The sequence below is a fragment of the Eschrichtius robustus genome, chromosome 6 (assembly GCF_028021215.1).
Source record: "Eschrichtius robustus isolate mEscRob2 chromosome 6, mEscRob2.pri, whole genome shotgun sequence".
NCBI classification, from domain to species: Eukaryota; Metazoa; Chordata; class Mammalia; order Artiodactyla; family Eschrichtiidae; genus Eschrichtius; species Eschrichtius robustus.
In genome coordinates this window covers 99,221,057-99,242,362 of record NC_090829.1, presented here as the reverse complement: position 1 = coordinate 99,242,362, position 21,306 = coordinate 99,221,057, and the positions used below count along the sequence as shown (strand labels likewise).

General features: G+C 38.1%; 2 protein-coding genes across 5 annotated transcripts in view; one reads left to right on the top strand and one right to left on the bottom strand.

The window, feature by feature from the left end:
- Nucleotides 1-21,306, top strand: part of CMSS1 (cms1 ribosomal small subunit homolog) — a 383,497-nt gene that overhangs the window by 19,968 nt on the left and 342,223 nt on the right. The gene's annotated exons all lie outside the window — the stretch shown is intronic.
- FILIP1L (filamin A interacting protein 1 like) overlaps nucleotides 1-21,306 on the bottom strand; it is a 46,937-nt gene that overhangs the window by 9,710 nt on the left and 15,921 nt on the right. Inside the window, exon 2 of one of the 2 annotated variants that reach the window (XM_068546861.1) lies at nucleotides 5,917-8,692. In XM_068546861.1, the coding sequence (XP_068402962.1) occupies nucleotides 5,917-8,692 (2,776 nt within the window). Of the gene's footprint in view, nucleotides 1-5,573; nucleotides 8,693-21,306 lie in introns of those variants that run through there. The other variant, XM_068546860.1, reaches the window with a different exon arrangement.

Sequence of the window (21,306 nt, the reverse complement as noted above, 5' to 3'; positions counted from 1 at the left end):
CTCAACATCAGCCACACTGCATTGCTCACTGTTCCCTGAATGCTGGTTTTCTGCTCTCCTGTCTGCCTCCACACCTCTGCGCTGAACACCTCCTGGAAAGCCTTTTGTCTTCTCTCTATCCCAAGTTTTCCTCCTCTCTCAGCCCACCACCCCTCCTCCAGTCAAATCTTATCTGTTTCTGAAACCTGACCCCTGAACCCTGCCCAGAGTAATCTGCTCCTCCTCCAAACTCCTATAAGTGCTTTGCTATCTATAGAATTCCTTTTCTGTGTTGTGCTCTTAATTACCTTTTAAGGTAGTCCTCAACTCCCGCCTTAGATTCTAAATCTTAACACCTGCATAGCTGTCCTGCACAACAATGAGTAATATTAGGTGCTTCATAAATATTTGTGGATTCATTCTTGTAGGTGATTTGTCAAGGAATGAATAGAGCTTGTATCCTAATAGACATTTGTGCCTGTGGTGGTTATAAGCTAATACAAATGGGATTGAAACTCCTCAGAGAGGACTCTTTGAAAGGTCGAAACAGTAAAGGGTTATTTCTTAAGTTCTTGGGAATCCTGGTGAAACCGATTTTTCCCCCATTAAGGCAAAATTGGTTGGTTGTCTAGATTTCTCTTTATTTCTCCCAAAGGCATGTGAGAAATGGAAAGCTCATCTGAAAATACTGGTTTATAGTACGGTATCTTTGAAAGAGACAAAGGTACAAGGTATTAATACAAATATAAATGTTCAAATATGCACGTGCTCTGGGCTGATCTGTCAAGTTAGTGGAAACAAGCCTTATGCAATGAAACTCTTCAGTGCAGATTTTTAAATTTGTTTTGAGGCTTATATTTAGTCAGATTCAAGATTCTCATCTCTACATACCAGACAGAAGCTCTTGAAGGACAGTGAACCTTTTGTCTCCTTAATAGCCGCCCAGTTCAGTTTGTCATGATCAGTGGATTGATCAGTTGTGTCCATGTGCTTTGAAGAGAAGACACTGCATGCTGAGACACTGTGCATGTCACGGAGACAGGAGTGCTATGTCAGTTAGTAAACCCACTCCACCCTTCCAGGGACCTAAAGAATGGCAGAGAGTGAGACAGCCTTTGTAGGTCTGTAGGGCCTATTGTTGGTTATCCAAAGATGACTAACCTTTAAAAAAGCAAAACTAAACTAATAGGCAAAAAAAAAAAAAAAAAAAAAAAGGTCTCTTATAGGTAACCTTCCAAAAATATCATACAGAACCATTTGTCTATGCAGGAAAAAGGAACTCACTAAAATAAGAAAACTAATTTCAGGCTTCCAAAAAGTATCTCAGATAATTAGATAACTTTTATTTCTCTTGACCAATAATTTTGTGAAAAAATAAGTGAAATTTTAAAATGAGGCCACAAGAGGATTATCTCTAGGATTGCTGACTGCAGTGCTAAAGGTTAGCCCAGATTACATTTTTATGGCACCATTCTAAGTGTTGTAAAACCTGGTGTCCTGATAGAATATTGACAGATTTGTATGTGTTGCCATATGAACAGTGTTAATTCATTATCAAATTATAAAGTACTTAGGAGTGTGTTGGCCAGTTAACTTGCTGGGCTCCCTAAGGATTCCTTACCCTACAGCATTGCCTTTGGGGGCTGCCTGCTCTGACATATTTGACTGCACAGTGGAAGAATCCATCTGTTGGAAAGGAAAGGAGTTTAATCTAAATGAAAATGAATTTTAAGGGGGTTTAAGGTTTGGGGATTTTATTGAACCACTTATCTTCCTTGTTCTTGCATTTGCTTCACTGTGGCCCAAGGTGAATGGAGTCCTTTGTTTTGGCTCATCCAAACTGCTCTCTTTAATGTGTGTTCTGGACCATTCCCAAGAAATGCTGTAGGGTTATGTTGAGGGCCTGGGATCTGAGGGAGAAACAGAGCTTGTAGGTGTCAGACAGCCTGCTACTGCTCAGTTAAAGATTCAGGCATCTATGCTTTGCTACAGTTATAAAACTGGGAACCTTCCCACCTATAAAATGGTAGTTTTTATTGAGCTTTTCTCTTGAATAAAAAAAACCCCTGGAGACTAAGCCTTCTGTTTGTCATGCTAGCCACTAGAGGGTAGAATAGTCACACTTCCTGAGACAGGTGTAATTCATTCTGCTAGAGCAAGACTAGAGTCAGAACGTATTTGCTAGTGTTTATCAGTATAGAAATTTCTAAAACAATGGAATTCCTTCTTTAGGTACGTACTAATCAGCAGAGGAACTTGTTAAAAAATGCAGCTTCCGGGGCCCTACCCTCAGAGATTGTGACTTGATAGCTCTGGGTGGGGCATCAGGGGATTCTCATACATGTGTTTTGGATTTTACTTTGAGAAACATTGATCCTAATGTTTCGGGCATGCATTATTGCCTGATTATCTTTTCTCTTAGGATTGCAAAGTAAAATGATTATTTTGGAGGAGGAAACAACAACAGAAACCAAGATGTAGGGAAACTGTAGTGTTATTAAATCTCTTTTCCTGCCTTTGTCTAACAAGTTTCAAAGGAGACTCACTTTGTAAAGAATCGGAATCAAAAAAGCTATTAAAAATATGTTTTTGTGTGGAGTTATATTTTAGTCAATAAAGATCACAGAATGCTTAGGCTACAAGTCTAAGAATTTTAAATTAAATACCCCTTTTATGGCCATCTCACAGTGCAACCTAATTTATACTTTGGGTGTCATGAAGACCCCATGCCTAATGTCTTGGCATTGTGAAATGTAGTTGTAGAAACCTTCTAGGTAGAGTTTATATAATCCTGTCATCATCTTATAGAGACTTTCCTTTGTGTGTAAAGATCCAACTATAGTAATGCACGTTGTCCTTCTGGAAGGGGTGACCCAGAGAGCAGTGGCATCCTTGGGAAAGCTTTGCAAATGCTCTTAAAAGGGAAGAAGAATGTGGTAAAATCATTCAAATCTGTGATAGAATGCTGCAGCTCAAAAAGTTAAAGGGATAGGGGGACTGAGTAAAATGAATCTTGGTTCTGAAGCTGGGACTTCAGATGAAATGAAATGAAAGGAAGGTATTTTTTCAGATGTTTATAGAAACAGTCTTGTCTTCTGTGAGCCTCTCAAAGGCCTTCTTTTCTTCAAGAATACAACCCTCCACTTTCACATATCTCATATGAAGATTTTCCAGTGTCACTTCCTCTCTCCTTCCTAGTTTTCAAAGTTCTTCTGTGATTTTATGTGAATGAAAAAGAAAATTCTGTAACCTCCCAAACACACATGCACACACGCGCGCACACACGCAGTTATAAAAAATTATTTTTGAAATTAAAGGCCAAAAATCTAGGATGTGTCATTCTTTGTGTGATTTTATGGAAAAGGGAAGATACTTTTTTTCAGAGATGATGCTCTCTTTACCATAAACTTTAATTAGTAGCACTTTTAGTAATCTATATATGTTATTAATATGACAGTGTTCCTAAATTTTGATGTGGATATGAGTCATTACACTGAAGTAGCCCTAGTAGAGGAACCTCTAAAAGAGGTTCAGTTCCTTGAAAGTCCAGTAAATTTCCAATAACGTTAATTACTTGGGAAGCCTATTTATAGTTAATATCTGGAGCAGATGATGAAATGAGAATTTGTGCATCATAATCATGGAGCACAGGACTTGTAGTATTAACTTTATTGTATAAAATTGCTCTGGCTCACAAAAGATAAGAAATTGAATCCTTACAAAACAGTTCGACTAATGAATAGCCCAGAGCCTCTCAAACTCTATTAGTTACAGGGGTGCCAAAAATGGATCTTTCCCTCAGTACTTGGGGCAGCCAGGAGGAACCTGAGGATGACAGGAGTCCCTGATCATCTCTGCCTCTTTATCCATTGTATCCAGTGTGTTTTCTGTTTGTGTCATTATGTGACAAAAGTTGGGAAGTGCTGGGAAGACTTTGTCCTTTAATTCTTTCTGGTTTCTGTTTATTATTTCATGATTAGTTGATCGCTACCCACCAAAACATTATATGTACTCTCTTATTATCTAGAAAGACATCTCATGCAGCAATGTTATCAATGTCTACTTTGAAAGATGTAAAATGATGTATGTAGTTTCTTCTAAAGTTCTAACCCAAGGTGACTTAAAAATAAAAACAGTTTTGGAAAACATTTAGACCATCATGTATTTTGTAATACAGTTGGGTCACTGCCAATTCCCAAGATAAATGTGTTTAAACAGAAGCTTTCTCATTCATCACTAGCCTCAGCTTTCATCCAAATTTATTTAATGATGATGCAAGCCCACAGCGTTGGTGTTGCAGTTCATCACCATGGAAGTGTTTCTGTCAACAAATCCTTGCTTTGCTATCATGAAATTGATTTTGCAGGGAAAGGAGGATAATTGTGAAAGATTCCTTTTACTTCTAAAGATCTTCACAGTTTGCCTGGGTGTCTAAATGAATTGTGTTTAAAATCAATAACTGGCAATAAAATTGACCACACTAAATTAACAGTTATGAGGTTGGAAAAGGGAAAATGACAATGAGCTACTTTGTCTGAAATCATCTTTTTTGAATGTGGCTTGGGGACCAGATTTGTAATTTAAAATGTTCCTCTGAAAGCTGTTGTTCTCTGCTACAGAAGTACAGATTATGCTGAGTCCCATTAGCAGAGTATCAGAATTCCTAGGATGCTTTTTTTTTTTTTTTAAGGATTACTGAGTTTTTCTCACATATCTTGAAAATGGCGTAACAATAATCACAGGAGAAACTTCCCTCAACTAACATACTGTATTTTTTTTTAAATGTCTTTTCTGTAACTTACATTGTAATTATCTTTGGTTTTTATTTGCTTGTTGGGAGGTTAAAAAAAAAACAGAACACACACAGTTAAGTTTAAGCTTCTGAATGTAGCCCACTAACAAACAAGCAAGGTGTAGGAAGCACCTACCTTAAGTAATTCAAACTATTTTGGGAACCTAATAGGAAAAAGGAACAAGAAAGACATTTTTGCTTTGAAGCAGTGTTCAAGAGCATATGTCTTAGTGGCTGATTCCAGGTTTGGATGTAGACATAAATGTTTTAAGGGGATTTTCATCTATGGTAGAAATACAGTCAACTCTTGATTGTGAAGGTAACTTGTATTTCCAAATGTGCTTTTTCTGGCTTACTATCACATTTCAAAGCTTTTTACTTTCACCATCAGCTCATATGTGCTCACAAAAGCAAATTATTTAATATTATTTTATTCAGTGATTATCAGTAAACATTTATTAAGTAACTAAATTCCTAACACAGTGCTAAGCACTGTGCTGGGCACCAGGGATATTGAGATACATCTCAAGCATGAAGTTTGCTCCTGAGAGACCTTATAGTTCACTTTGAAATCAAAGAGCCATAAAATTTCATTTATTTCAACTACTTCCTCCTCCTCCTCTAATATGTGATCAGAAGTTGACTGTATATGGGAAGTAGGTCCTGTTTGTTTCTAAGGAAGAATTAATAGACATTATGAACAGGAAATAAAATTCTATTATACATGCAAAAAAAAGAACACAAAATGACCAAAAGAAAATTCAGCAAGCAATGGTAAAAATAACAAATTATTTACTGCTTTATAATGTTAAAGTATTTCACCAAGACAAGTTGCAGTCAAATTAATGTGAGTTATGGAAAATGAAATACATAAAGATGTATTTATACAAGTGCAGACTAAATATTTTCCATACAGGTATGTAAATGAAAAAATATACAGTAAGTGCACGCTTGATATGACTATGCAGGCAACACGTAGTTAGTTTCAGATACTCTTGGATAGTTCATGCATAAACCTTCCCGAAGTACAAGTTCAGTCAGTCTTTTGAGGGATGTGGAGGGATAGTTAAAAAGGACTGAGTTCCTTGCAATAATATCAGTATAAACCAAATAAGGGAGGGTGGTCAGTTATATATATTACTTACTGTAATTTGTGATTGTCGAGGAAGAGGTGTGGCTGTTGGTGTGATAGTGATACTGCTGGTGACTTTATTGGTTGTTTTGTTTAGTGCCCCATTAGTTAAGCTTTGAGTTCGGTTATCCTGCAGTGATGCTGAAGGGCTGGCAGGTCTCACGGGGCTAGCTACGGCTTGCATGTAAGGACTTCCTAAGTGAATGTGGATTTTATTATCCTCAGTAGTTATCACACTTGAACTGTTACTGTTTGAACGCTGAAACTGCCATGATGACTGCCGATCAGGGGAGACTCTGAAAATCGTGTGCTTGGCACTGATTTCTATCGGCTCTGGAGAGCGTCCCTGCTCAGGGGAGCTAGCTGAACCAGTAACAGCCAAAACCTGAATAGGTGACATTGTCCTTTCTGGAGTTATGGAACCACAAGACTCTGGGGTCTGTGCCCTGGCAAAGGTTGCCATGGTAATTGGGGACATGCCTTGCTCGAAATTCATAAGGCCTTCAGCAGAGGTTTTTGATTTCACTGGAGTTATGGAAGCATTTTGGAGGATGGTTATCCTTTGCTTCGGGGTGCCACAGTTTGGTATCACTGCAGTGCTTGTGTAAGAGTGAGGACTCTCTGTGGTCGGACTTGTGATTTCAAGAGTGGCTGTGTTTTGGACATGGTCTGGAGTAACCTTTATATGAAGTGGCTGCCCAGGTGTGTGGCTTAGGACTAGATCTCCAGGTTGCACGAAGTTGCCACTGGGTTTAGTTTGTATTTTTCCATTCTGAGGATGGCCCTCCTTGGACTTCATCCAAGGAATCCATAGCTTCCTGTTAACAGGACAGGGAGTAGATGAGTTGCATTTGAAGGACAGCACGGACTCCTCATCATGAGGGTCCTCATTCTGGTCCTCACTCTCCTCATATAACTGACCGTTGATGACTGCTCGTTCCAGAGGAATGAGACTCTTGTAATCAGGTGGCTCATTGTCCACTGCTTCTGTTTGAACTTCTTTGGAAAATACTTGAGGGTCAGAGATTCTTCTTCCATTGAGACTGGGCCGGAGGCTCTTACTGAAATGACGGTACCGCTCTAACTCTTTAGTGAGATTTTCAATCTCTCTTCCTAAATCTCTGTTCCTGTTTTCTTGTTGACTGAGTTTCTTTTGCAGAACTGAATGATCTCCCTGGAGGTGACATATCAGGTCCTCAGATGCCATGTATTCATGAATTTTCTCTTTCAGTGCAGCCACTTCTCTTGAGAGGTGACCTGATTTAGCTTCTTCTTCCTGAAGCCTTTTGAAAAGCCATTGTTCATGGCTGGACTCTGTCTTTTCTGCTAACTTGTATTTGGCAAGTTCCATTTTAACATGTTCCAGCTCTTCAGATAAAAATTGAGCTTTGTCTCGTTCATTAGCATACCTTCGTTCTAGAGTCTCGTACTCATCTTCAGTTTTCATGAGGTCATCCTCAATGGCTTTCATATCCTTTAACTTCAGTTTCAGTCTTTCCACTTCTTGAGAGAGCTCTTTAATCCTATTGTTCTCTTGGTGTAATGCTGTTGTGGACTTACCAGAATCTTGATTTAATTTGTTTTTTAGGAAATCTTTCTCAATTGCTTCCAGTGATTGAAGCCTGTTTTTCAACATGTTAACTTTGGACAGGAGATCATTTCCTTTCTCTTCTTCTGCTTTCAGTTTGTTTTTTAGATCATCTCTCTCTTTCGTTACACTGTACATTTTTTCTTCCACATCAGTTTTGGACTTCAGTGCCCTTTTAGTTTCTTCAATTAACTTCTCAGTAACCGTTGTCACTTTATTTTGCTCCATTTGAAGCTGAGAAGCAGCAGCTTGTAACTTATCTTCAGTTTGCTTTAATTTTTCACTCATTGTTTTCCGTTCATCTACCAGCATCACAGTTAATGTTTTCAGTTTAGTTAAATCCTCTTTTAGGGTGAATTCTGTCTTCTCCAGCCGACTTTCAATGGCTTCTAGCTCTTGGATCCTTATCTTTAAACTCTCCAGTTCCTGAGATAACTGCTTTGTGGTCATCCTTTCTTTTTCTAAATTACATTTCAGAGAGTAACATTCTTGTTTGCTTTTGTTGAAAGCATCTTCTAATTTTTCCAGAGCCATAATTCTTTTACTGAGTTTTTCAACGTCGAGTTTAAAGTCTTTACTCAGTGATGTTTCCTTTTCCAGCCTCTTATTGAGATCTCTGCACTGCTCCTCCATTTTTATGAGCTCTTCATCCTTCCCTTCCATTTCTAGCACACGTTTCCTGAGCTCCTCAACCTCAGCCATGATGCTGGAGTTTCCATATTCTCCCTTGTTAATTTTTTCTTTTATATCTTGCAGCTCCTCTTCTGCTTTTCGTAAAGACCTGTTTGTCTCTTCTAACTCATCAATTTGCCGGCTGAGTGCTGCCAGCTTTTGTCGAAGCTGGCGATTTTGGCTGTCCTCATTGGTGAGCTTCGCCATAATTGTTTCTTGGTTCTGGTGAAACTTTGTGGTCTGCGTTTGCAGATCGTTCTCTAGTCTGGTTGCCTTCTGCTCTTCTTCCTGAACTCTGGCTTCAGCAAGGGCTAGTTTAGCATGTGTTTCCTTTGCACTCGTGGTTAGGTCTTGGATTTTCTGTCTTTGAAGGGCAAGCTGTGCCGTCAGCCTTTGTTGTTCGTCCACCACCATCAAAGCAAAAGACTTCAGTTTGGTCAGCTCCTCTTTCAGGGCAGTGACCCTCTTCTCTTTTTCTTGCTCCTTCTTCTTCTGGGACTCCGTTTCTTGGTCAATTAACCTTTTTAATCTGAAAAATACAAGAGCGCATTCTATTTTGTAACTGGTGCTTTAGTAACTTGTCAGCTGTGAGTAAACATTTATGTAATTTAGTAAGACAGTATCGACTCATACAGTATATGGAAAGGAGTTCCTGAATTTGATGGGGGAGGAGAATCTTGATTAAACAGATGTCTTGCTTTTTTTGTTTTCACTACCTGCTTTCCTCCCACCCCTCATTGATTGGTAACAGTTGCAGTTCACCAGGAGGGCAAGAATATTTGGTTTAAATTGCTTGTATAACATATAATCAGTAGACATTGTGGCCTGAAGGCTGTAAAAACAGACACAAGCTTGAGATTCAGTTGGAGGAAGCTTCCAGACTGGCCCTACTCTTACCAACTAATTAACCTGGGCAGTTATTTAACATCCCCAGGGCTTCGGTTTCTTCTATGAAAAATGGAGGCAATAATTGTATTATCTCAGGGGCCATCTGTGAAAATTAAATGAGATAATTTGTCTAAGATTCTCACAGTGCTGGCACATAATAAACATTTGATAATTGTTGCTGTTGATCCATTTTATTAATGTGGTTATTATTATATTTATCAAATGGTTGGCATGAACCATTATGTGATACATTAATGTTTGGTGATCAGCTTCCTGATTCTTAGTTAAGATAAAATTTATTCACATTGCTTAGAAGTTAGGCACTTTACTGATGGACCTGTTTGCCAGTTTAAATTTGGTTTACACTAGCCTGACATTGTGTCAGGAATCAATTCACAGATATCTCTATCCCCACAGTGGATGGTAGTTGAATGAGAGTAATTGACAGGCACCTAAAGGGGTTTAGAGTTTTCATAACACTTGGGAAGAGCATGGGATTTGATACAAAAGAGCTTGATGAGTGACATGTTAGAAATGATGGAGGAAAAACTCTTATCAGGAACATAATGAGTCCCTCTTGAATGATGACTCTATGATAACATGTTATTTTTTTTCTTTACGTTTTAAGTTTGTCAACAAAGCAGGAGGACATTTTACCTGCAATATAAACTGTCTCTTCCACACATTTTTTCCCTCAGTATTGAAGTCATAGTTTTAAATTTGTGGCACTCCTTAATTACACTGGGAATGGGCTGATTATAGAGGATGTAATTACCGCTTTGCAGTATTGTTATACAGAGGCTAAAACAGGATGGAATACCTGAAGAATTGAACTAAAGGACTTGTCGTGGATGAAAAGTTATAAATATTTGTTTTCTGATCAAGCATAGAGAATTCATAATATTTGAATATATCTTTTCTACTAGGAATGAGTTAACTATCCAATGCATGTCTTTAATTCTTGCCACAGAACTTTCTTTTTAAAGTTGTTTAGGATTTGAGAGGACATTTTACTAGGAAGTTAACTTGGGGTATTCTTCTTGGAAATAGAGTCCTTTCTGAGATTCTAATCCACTCTTCTGTAATTACACTACACAAGAGGAACGTGTTTAAAATAATTGTATAATGTAAGAACTTTCAAACTTTTTTATGGGGAGGATCCACTTTTAGTTTTTCCTGTTTTGAGAACCTGACAGGCTGGCCCAAGGGCTGTGGCCTGTGAAATTCTGAAGAAGCTGGTCTGGATGCCGGGGTGGGGTGGTTGATGATCTCATCCACAGTCTTGGCAAGAGGCTTGCCCATGGCTTCTGGCTCTGTCCCACTCCCTATTTGAGACACATGGGAACCTGAGAAGAGAAGCACGGCGGCTCCCTCCTGAAAGGTAGTGGGACTTCACAACCCAGTGGCAGCATCCATGGGTAAACTGCTTTGGTGGTGAAGTGGTTACAGAAACTTTGGCAAAGTGCTTCTTCCTCCCACCTTAGCATTAGAATGGTATTTAACAGTACTGCAGTGAAATATTTTCCCCTCTCTACATCACAGTTCTTAGAATTTTATTAGAGAACAGTTTCACAAAAACTTTTCAGGATTTTTCAGCTCATTAAATAATACCATGTGCTATTTCATTTTCATGAGAAGAAGGTATGTTTTCTTAGGATACGAAGGAGGGAAGACTGTTTGAAGTATAATGAAAAGAACATTAAAATTGAATGGTCATCAGTGAATCTTGGCATTGCCATAACTGGCAAAAAAGATTTTGAAGATGCTTCGGTTTCCGTTGTGTTCAGTGTTTTCAGCAGCAAGCATGATGCATCTTTTTCAGCATGGTGCAAGTTCATTTATCTTTTTCATGGTTTCTGAAAATTGGCTGGTATCCCCATCTGTTTCCAAGCCCCATCTTACACAGTTAGACACGTGAAACTGACAATTCGAATACATTTGCTCTCAGCATTTCCTTACTACTTGTTTCCTAACAACCTGCTGTTGCCCTGGACCAGTCCCATGAGCACACCTTAGGACAGTCAACAGGCTAGTCAGGTAAAGCCTTTCAGGGAGGAAAATAGGAATTTATATGCAGAAAGAGTTATACCCCCAACCATCAACCAGTGTGAATCCAGGATAGGAGGGAGGCCCTGATGGAACCTTTCCAGAGCCCGTAGGGTGCTTGTAATGCTATTACACATTGCAGGGTTGTGATGTATGTATGAGAGAGAGAGAGAGAGAGAAAAAAAGAGAGAGACAGAGACACTGGTTATGCTACTGAATTGGAATCAGCACTTCTTCTGGTATGGTGACTGGGTTTATCCTAAATCATTCACTATTTCTTGCCTTATATCCAGAAGCATTTTGAAGGATAAAGTTTGAGGTTAATTTATAGTCTTGAAGAAAGGTGTTTCTTTGTAAAGTTAGCTGGTCTTACAAGATTTGAAGCTGCAAGCCTGGCCTGTTGTGCACAGTGCCCTAAACAAGGAAGCTAATTGCCACAATGCTAATTACTAATGCAGGGATATATATATTTATGTGAGTATATAATACAAGTGTGTGTGTTTATGTGTATATACATACACATAGTCGACTATGTTATTTTTTTTCTTTCAAATATTTATTTGAATGCTTTCAGCAAATATTTGCTGAGTGTTGACTGCATTTTAGTTATTTGAGGTCCACAATCACTTATCTAGAATTTCCAAAGCCAAATGTTTCCAAAATTCTAGAGTTTTCAAATTTTAGAAGGGCAGTAAGGAGCATTCACCATATATTACATAACAGCTTCAGTAAGGCCTGTGGCACCACCTCCTAAGTAAACCTCTGAATACTTCTACAGTGAACCATGTGAATAGTTACACTAAGTGGGATAATTAAGATAATAAATAACCTCACATCCATTCAGGTTTTGCTGCCAAATGAGTTCAGATAAGAAGTTTTGCTGCCACAATTTAGCAAAAACTTTATGTAGTTTTTAGATCTTTGAAATTGCAGACAAGGGATTGTGGACGTGTACAATGAGGGTATAGACTTGGTATCTTTTGGTAAGAAGGGTGTGGAGTTTGAGGGTCCTAAGGCAGCTTCCTTCTTCAGTAGGATTGGGTTTTAAACCAAACAGTGACAATTTTCTGTCTCCATTATTTTTCTTTGCATATTAACAGGCTCTAGGCATTGATGCTGACTGACTTTATATGCTAATACAGATTATCATTGACTCTGGTTTTGCTAGTAACAGCAGATAAGTGATTTTGAGAGCTTTTAACCAGGGTACTCACAATCTTGAAAGCAGCATAGACCTTGGGATGTCCAGATATGAAATTCTTCCCCTCAGAACTGTGAGGTCAAATTATTGCTCCTTTTCCCATGAATAGTTCCAATTAATATGCGTTTGTGACTTTTCCAATTAATATGTTTGTATAATCTATGCTAGGGTTTCTTCAGCGTCAGCACTATTGACATTTTGGGCCAACTGATTCTTTATGGTGGAGGGCCTTGTAAGATGTTTAGCAGCATCCTTGGTCTCTACTCAGGAGATGCTCGTAACATCTCCCCAGTTGTGACAACCAAAAATATCTCCAGACATTGGCCAGTATCTTCTGGGGGTGCAGCATCACCCCCAGTTGAGAACCACTGATCTACGCCTGTGTTCGTGTTGTGTGTGTGTTTATGCACGTGTGTATGCCAGTCTGTCATTAGAAGTTAGACTCTTTATGGTCCTGCCTGACTCATCTTTCCCACCTGAGTTACATATACACCTGGTGATTGTATCGTCTCTGCTCAGAGCCTGTTCTCTACCAGTGCTTCTCACAGTTTAAGGTTCATTTGAATCACCTGGGAATCTTGTTAAATGGCAGATTCCAATTTTGTACGCAGGGGATGGGCCTCAAAGTTTGCATTACAGCATGTTCCCAGGTGATGCCAGGACTGACTAAAGCTTTACTATGTATGTGTCAGATGTTTTCTGGAAATGGTATTCTGGCTCAATATTAACTCAGCCAATTGTTCATCATTGATAATACCCCAAACTGTCGGCATAGCATATATTCCTGACCTACAGGGCCATCCATTTTTCCCACAGAGAACATCAGGTAGGACTAATCTAAAATCTGTCATCATTACTGGAAAAAAATGACTTAAAATGCATATCATAGGTGTTCGATTAGTAGCTAAATTTTCACCTTAAAAAAGGCAGTAAATAACTTTGGTTCTAGCCCAAAGACTAAAATTATTTGAGACTATATAATAGCTACCATTCTTTTAATGCCAGTGATGTGCTGCCAAGCACTGATCTAAGTCAGTAGTACAGCTATTGCTTCTAATTCCCAGGTGAGCCTATAGGGTTTGAGATTATTCTCTATTTTACAGCCATGAAAATTGAGGGTCAGAAAGATCAGGAAGGGGCAGACAGAGCCTGTTCTCTTTCCCCATACTACATTGCCTCTCCAACAAAGAACACAAACTAGTTCATGGACCTGGTCCACATCTGAAGTGTCTTTCTCAAGGAACACTCTGTGTGTTAGAGAAACTTATCAGCCTAAAGAAAAATTCTCATTTATCATTGTGCTTGCATTCTTTTTAGTTCATATCTCACAGAGCAGTGGTTTTCAAATGTTTGCTCCTGTCTCCTAAAATAATTTTCTATTATGTACAATTAATTTGTTCCTGTAAAGAGTAATTATAGCACTTTCTTTTAGCAGATGCTGTCTTTTTTACTTATTGAGGTATAATTGAAAAATAAAATTATAAGATATTTAAAGTATGCAGTGTGATGATTTGATATACATATATATGAATATGAAAGGATTCCCACCAAGTTAATAGTTCCATTACCTCACATGTTCACCTTTTTTGTGTGTGTAAGAACACTTATGTTCTATTCTCTCAGCAAATTTCAATTATAAAATACAGTATTATCAACTGTAATCACCGTGTTATACATGATAACCTCAGACCGTATTCATCTTATAACTATAGTTTTACCAGCCCCTCCCTATTTCCCCCATTCCCCCAGTCCCCGGCAACCACCATTCTACTCTCTTTCTGAGTTCAACTTTTTTTTTAGATTCCACATTTAAGTAATACCATGCACTGTTTGTCTGTCTCTGCCTGGCTTATTTCACTTTGCATAATGCCCTCTAGGTTCATCCATGTTATTGCAAATGGCAGGATTTCCTTCTTTTTAAAGGCTGAATAATATTCCACCATATATATACACGTGTGTGTGTATTCCCACACATATATGTGTGTGTACACACATGTAAATGTATATATGTACTGTAGCTGTATAATGTATTATATATAACACTTATATGTATACATTATATATAAATATACTTTTACATACATTGTATAAAATATACTTTGCATATATTTACATATATGCATTTGTATATGTAATGAATTTACATATTTATATATGTAAAATACATTTGTATATATGCACACATACACGCCACATTTTCTTTACCCATTCATCCGTCGTCAGACACTCAGACTGTTTCCATACCTTGGCTATTGTGAATAATTCTGCAGTGAACATGGGAGTACAGATGTCTCTTCAAGATAGTGATTTCATTTCCTTGGGATATATACCAAAGGATCACATGGTAGTTCTATTTTTAATTTCTTGAGAAACCTCTACACTGTTTTCTATAGTGGCTATACCAGTTTACATTCCCATCTGCAGTGTGCAGCAGTTCCCTTTTCTCCACATCCTCCCTAGCATTTGTTATCTCTTGTCTTTTTGATAATAGACATCCTCACAGATGTGAGATGATATCTCATTGTGGTTTTGATCTGCATTTCCCTGATGATTAGTGATGTGGAGTGCCTTTTCATATACCTGTTGGCCATTTGTATGTCTTCTTTGGAAAAATGTCTGTTCAGGTCCTTTGCCCATTTTTTAATTCGGTTATTTGAATTTTCTGCTTTGAGTTGTATGAGTTCTTTGTATATTTTGGATAATAACCCCTTATCAGTTATATGTGGTTTGCAAATATTGTCTCCCATTCCATAGGATACCTTTTCATTTTGTTCGTGGTTTCCTCTGCTGTGCAGAAGCTCTTTTTAGTTTGATGTAGTCCTGTCTGCTTATTTTTACTTCTGTTACCTTTGCTTTTGGTGTCAAATTCAAAACATCATTGCCAAGACCAGTGTCAGGGAGCTTCCCCCTATATTTTTTTTCTAGGACTTTTAGTTTCAGGTCTTAGGTTCAAATCTTTAATCCATTTTGAGTTGATTTTTGTGTATAATGTAGGACAGGAGTCCAATTTCATTCTTTTGCATGTGAATATCCTGTTTTTCCAGCACCAGTTATTGAAGAGACTATCCGTTCCCCCTTGTATATTCTTGGCTCCTTTGTTGAAAATTAATTGACCATATATGGATGGGTTTATGTCTGGGCTCTCTTTTGTGTTTCACTGGTCTCTGTGTCTTTTTTTATGCCAATACCAACTGTTTTGATTATTATAGGCTTCTAGTATAGTTTGAAATCAGGACATGTGATGCCTCCAGCTTTGTTCTTTATCAAGATTGCTTTGGCTATTCAGGGTCTTTTGTGGTTCCATGTACATTTTAGGATTGTATTTTCTATTTCTGTGAAAAATTACATTGGAATTTTGATAGGAATTACATTGAATCTGTAGATCATTTGGATAGTATGGACATTTTAACAATATTAATTCTTCCAATCCATGAACATGGAACATCAGTCCATTTATCTGTGTCTTCTTCATTTTATTTCATCAATGTCTTATAGTTTTACTATACAGATCTTTTACTTCCTTGGTTAAATTTATTCCTAAGTATTTTATTCATTTTGATGTTATTGTAAATGGAATTGTTTTCTTAATTCTCTTTCGGTAATTTGTTCTAAAAGAATTTTTTTTAACTAAGTACGCCTTCACACATTTTAAAGCTGGCATCTAGAATTTTTTATTCAAGGTTTAAATAATTGCAAAAGGTATATATTAACGTCTGCCATATAATCTAAAAGTCATCACTGGCAAACCAGTCAACCAAATCAGACATTCAGGAAAAGTCTGGCTTCATTTTTCAACTTAAGTAAAAGTGTAAATACACATCCCTCTGGTAACCATTTCACTTCTAGAAGAGATGAGGAACAAGAGCTTATTACCCGGGACTTCCCTGGTGGCACAGTGGCTAAGAATCCGCCTGCCAATGCAGGGGACATGGGTTTGATCCCTGGTCCAGGAAGATCCCACATGCCACGGAGCAGCTAAGCCCGTGCGCCACGACTACTGAGCCTGCACTCTATGGCCCACGTGCCACAGCTACTGAAGCCCCTGCACCTAGAGCCTGTGCCGTGCTCTGCAACAAGAGGAGCCACTGCAATGAGAAGCCTGTGTATCGCAAGGAAAAGTAGCCCCTGCTCACCGAACATAGAGAAAGCCCATGCGCAGCAACGAAGACCCAAGGCAGCCAAAAAACAAATAAATAAATAAAAATTTAAAAAAACAAAAACAAAAAACTTATTACCCTGAGTTGTCCCCAGATGAAATAACAGGCACTGTTATTTGCCTATATCCATCCAGTGGTTGGTTCTGAAGCTACTGCTGCTCTGCTCTCATGGGACTCTATCAGGAGTATTTCTAGAGTTGTCCCTTTGTCTGTGCCCCAGAGGGGTTTCCAACCCAGGAAGATACAATGTAAGAAGATCTTACATTAATTTGGTAAGACTTTGTTAAGTAAGAAGAAGACTCTTTTGAAAGGGTTGTTAGAAAAGGAAACTTGTAGAGCACAAGCACTTTTCTTCTGGCAGAAAGCATGTGTGTGAATTGTGGATGTAGACATTGATTCCCTTAAAGCTCTCCATGCTTATACCTCTGGAAATTCTTTGTGTACCCACAAGAGTATGTGTACTCCAGTTTGAAGAATACTGTCTTGGAGTACTCATATTCATGTTCAAGTACTGACATGAGAGGATTATAGGAACATTCACTGAATCCTGTCCAATAAAAACAGGTTGTAGAAGCTGGTTTTATGTACACAAATGTGAGGTAGTTAAATCCAAACTGGCTTACAGCAGTGGCTTATAACAGCTCTTCTTTAAAGTTTCTATTATGGCTCGGAACTGTCATAACTTACTGTAGTTTATCACTATTATTCTATGCAATGCCAGCTCCTTGTTTTTTCAAAAATAATCACGTATGTCATCTTGAGCATTCTTTGGTACTAATCATAATGCTGGTTCCTTATTACAAAGTATACATTCAGAGCATCTTTTCAGTTTTTATTTACACACACGTCAGCACACATGTGTGACTGTATTTTATCTCCTTCTAAGTAAGACACTGTTAGTAATATGCATCATATAACACACATAATGAAACAGATGGTGTGTCTAAATGCTATAATGCCAGTCATACCCATAATAACTTATATATAATTCTCATCACTTTTGATTTGTGTTTTATTTATGTACATTACAATCAACACTACTAAAATATAAGCTTCTTAAGAACAGGACACATGTCTGATTCATTTGTGTCTTCTATATTGTCTACTACAAAGCCCTTACATGTAGAAGGTACCACATGAATGGCTTTTTGAATGAATGAATGAACATTTTCCTGTGGGAAATACTGTAGTATTGTCCTAACTAATTTTACTCATTTTTAAAAGAAGGTGCTCTGGTGTTTACCATGTGCCTGGTTTTAGGTATTTAAGAAAATTAGGTGTAAATGGTTTTCCCGTTGGTGTTCTCCAAGTACACTGGCCTCTGGAAAGAACTGAGACTGTTCTTCCTTCTTCGGATCCCTGCATTAGAACTGTATGTGCTTGCTTGTTTGAGGAGAAGGGAGATGGGTGGTAAATGTCCACATCCTAGCCCCCCACTCTCCTTTGGTTATTTCATCTCTGCAAACAAAGGAGTGGTCCTTTTTATTTTTTCCTCAGAGCCAGAGCTCTACTGGACAAATATGTTTGTTTATTACACAAGCAACATTACATCAACAACAATGAAACTGAAAAGGAAATATTCACCTATGGTCTGACCACCCTAACACATCAATTATGTTTCTACTTTTCCAGATCCGTTCCCAGTTTTTCATACAACCGGCCCATATAAATAAGCTTAGCATGATTATCAAACAATAAAACCACAAGCCATTAATGGCATTGTGTTGTTTCTGGTAGCTATAGAAATCAACCTATAAGTAGTGAACAACTTCAGAGTCAGCTTAGTTTCTCACCTGTCATCTTTTAGAGGACAAATACCCACTGTATTTACTATGTGGATCTTGAATTTAAAGTTTCTGATGTTATGAATATGGCAACACTTTTGTTCATTTAATTTGCAAACAACAAAGAATATAATACTGGGGCTATACTGAGATGAACAGGGAGGTTTCCTGTTCTCCAGAGTTTGTAGGCTTTTGGGAAAGAATGAGCAGATAATTTCAGTGCAACTCAGTAAAGCCTCCAGAGTAGTGGTTCTCAAACTTTTTGGTCTCATGATTCCTTTATGCTCTTAAAAAAATCATTAAAAAAAAAAAAAAAAAAAAAAAATCATTGAGGACTCTAAAGAGCTTTTGATGATGTGGGTTATGTCTATCAGTATTTATAGTATTAGAGATTCAGACCAAGATATTTTAAAGTATTTATATGTTTATTCATTAAAAATAATAAACCCACTATATGTTAACATAAATAAGATGTTTTTATGAAAAATAACTTTTTCTAACCCAATAACTTAGTGGGAAGGGTTGTTTTATATTTCTGCAAACTCTAATGCCTGGCTTAATTGAAGGCAGCTGGATTCTCAAATCTGTTTCACACATTCCATCAGCTGTAAGAGCAATGACGTCACCACATGTCATGTAGCCTTTGGAAAACTCCTTTTATGCTTGTGAGGGAATGAATGAAAAAGATAGCGTTATTATGAAAATAGCTTTGACCTCATAGACCTCTTGAAAGGGGCCACAGTTTGAGAATCACTGTTCATCTTGAGGATAGACAGTTGAAGCATAAATGGCAAATATGTCTTTCTCTGGAAAAGTCTCTGATTTAGGCTGTCACCTTCTTCAGGCTGTTACTGAGTGAGCCCTTCACTTCATACTGATGAAGTCCCCAGATTCACTGGCCTACTCACTGCTTTAGTGTTTACGTTGTTAATAAAACTAGTTGCTCCCCATCATAGATAGATGGAAGATTCCCTGCCTTCAAATACCTCTTTCGTAGTTTTTAGAAAAATCCTAAGTGACAAAACTGCCTCCATAAGACATCGTGTTTTGTTTGAAACCACAATTTGAAATAAGGGCATGGAAACCACTGAGTGACCTGGTTCTTAAATGGGTTCATTCACAGTGCTGTGCAGGTCGGCAGACATTTAATTCATTTCAGACTTTTATGAGGCAATTACAGTGAGCACCTACTATGTGCAAAGTACTGTGCCTGTTATTTATCAGTTTACCTTTTTCTGTTAAAACCTGCCTGTATACTTGCAGACCTTACTCTGGTCATAACTTACAATAGTTTCCCATCAACAACCAAACAGTGTGATGATACCAAGTCCTGTTTGGTCTTTTCTTAAGATATATGAAATAGTGTATCTCTCATTCTAGTCCTAACTGTGTAACTTCACCTCGATGGGCCTCAATTCCTATATTTGCTTTCATTCTTCCAGCACTAGTTTAATACATTACTTTTTCTTCTTGATTTAACATGTTAATTAATAAACAGAAAACTACATACAATGCTTTATTCATTTTTATATCTGCTCTCATGGCTAGACTTTGATAGTCTGATTATAATGATATCCCACTATATATCTTTAAGCAATTTTTATCTAATATGTAATTTTAATTGTTGCATTGCATTGATAGCAGCCATGTTTATGGTTAAATAACCACAGAATTCTAAGCAGTTTGCAGAGTAATTACATGGAATTTGTTAGAAAGCTTCCTTAGGTTGAGATAGGTTTTTGGTAATCAGGCCTGTAATTTATGTTTCCTTGCTCTACTCTCTGCTTTTTCAATGGGACTTTTCACTGTTTAGTCTAATTTTTAGGAGCACTCATAAAAATAGCTATGACTAGTCTTTTTTATTCTATGTATGCTGCTTCCTTTTATTTCTCTCACAAGTTAAAGGTTTTTTTAAAAAAATTACAGCTACAGCATACCATAGTCATAATGTAATGCTTGATTCATTTGACTTGGTCAGCAAGATCTAGAAGAACAGTAACACTTTTTTTGGCATCTGCTAGCCAAGTATGAGTATAAATCTGTGTCTGCTTTATGTCCTTGTTACTGAAGATACTGTCATCATCATTGAGATCATTTAGAGACACCATAAATGGGTCCAGATCCAGAAAACTGGGTTGCTGTTTTCCTTCACTGTTTGAAACAAGAATTAGGGCATGAAGTGGTGGAGAAGGCTTTAGCTGGTGTCAGAGGAATGTACAGTAAAAATGGGGGTGAATCAGAACTCTTCAACATCTGAACAATCTTGTTTGGCTCCCCAGGGGTCAGAGGAAGTGAATTAATAAGATGCAGATCATCAATGACCTACTAATTATAAGGAGGTTGGGAGCTTTTAGCAGAGAAACCTAAGGATCCTAAGAGGAGCTTATGAAATTCTCAGATTGAGCAGAGGGACCAGGATTGGTACAAATCTTTTTTTAAAAAGAAGGAAGGGCTTCCCTGGTGGCGCAGCGGTTGAGAATCCGCCTGCCAATGCAGGGGACACGGGTTCGAGCCCTGGTCTGGGAAGATCCCACATGCCGCGGAGCAACTAGGCCCGTGAGCCACAACTACTGAGCCTGCGCGTCTGGAGCCTGTGCTCCGCAACAAGAGAGGCCGCGATAGTGAGAGGCCCGCGCACCGCGATGAAGAGTGGCCCCCGCTTGCCGCAACTAGAGAAAGCCCTCGCACAGAAACAAAGATCCAACACAGCCAAAAATAAATTAATTAATTAATTAAAAAAAAAAAAAGAAGGAAAAAGAGCAAAGAAACTGAGATAAAGCGTCTCCTAGAAAGAAAAACTGCTGAAAGGCAAGGTTTCAGAACTAGAAAAAGGTCAGTCTAAGAGCCCACAGGCACCGAGCTTGGGGAGTAAGGCTACAAGGAGAATATTTTCATTTTGAGACCATGGAATCTGGGCTAGGAGACTCTGCACACTCCAATCAAAGGGCCAGGTGGAGACTTAAAAAGGTGCTCAGTCTAGGCCCAGGAGAGGAAATCAGAGCTAACAAGGGAGTGACAATAAGGACAGCATGTGTAAATTTGGACCACGATAATTACTTAGAGCCTG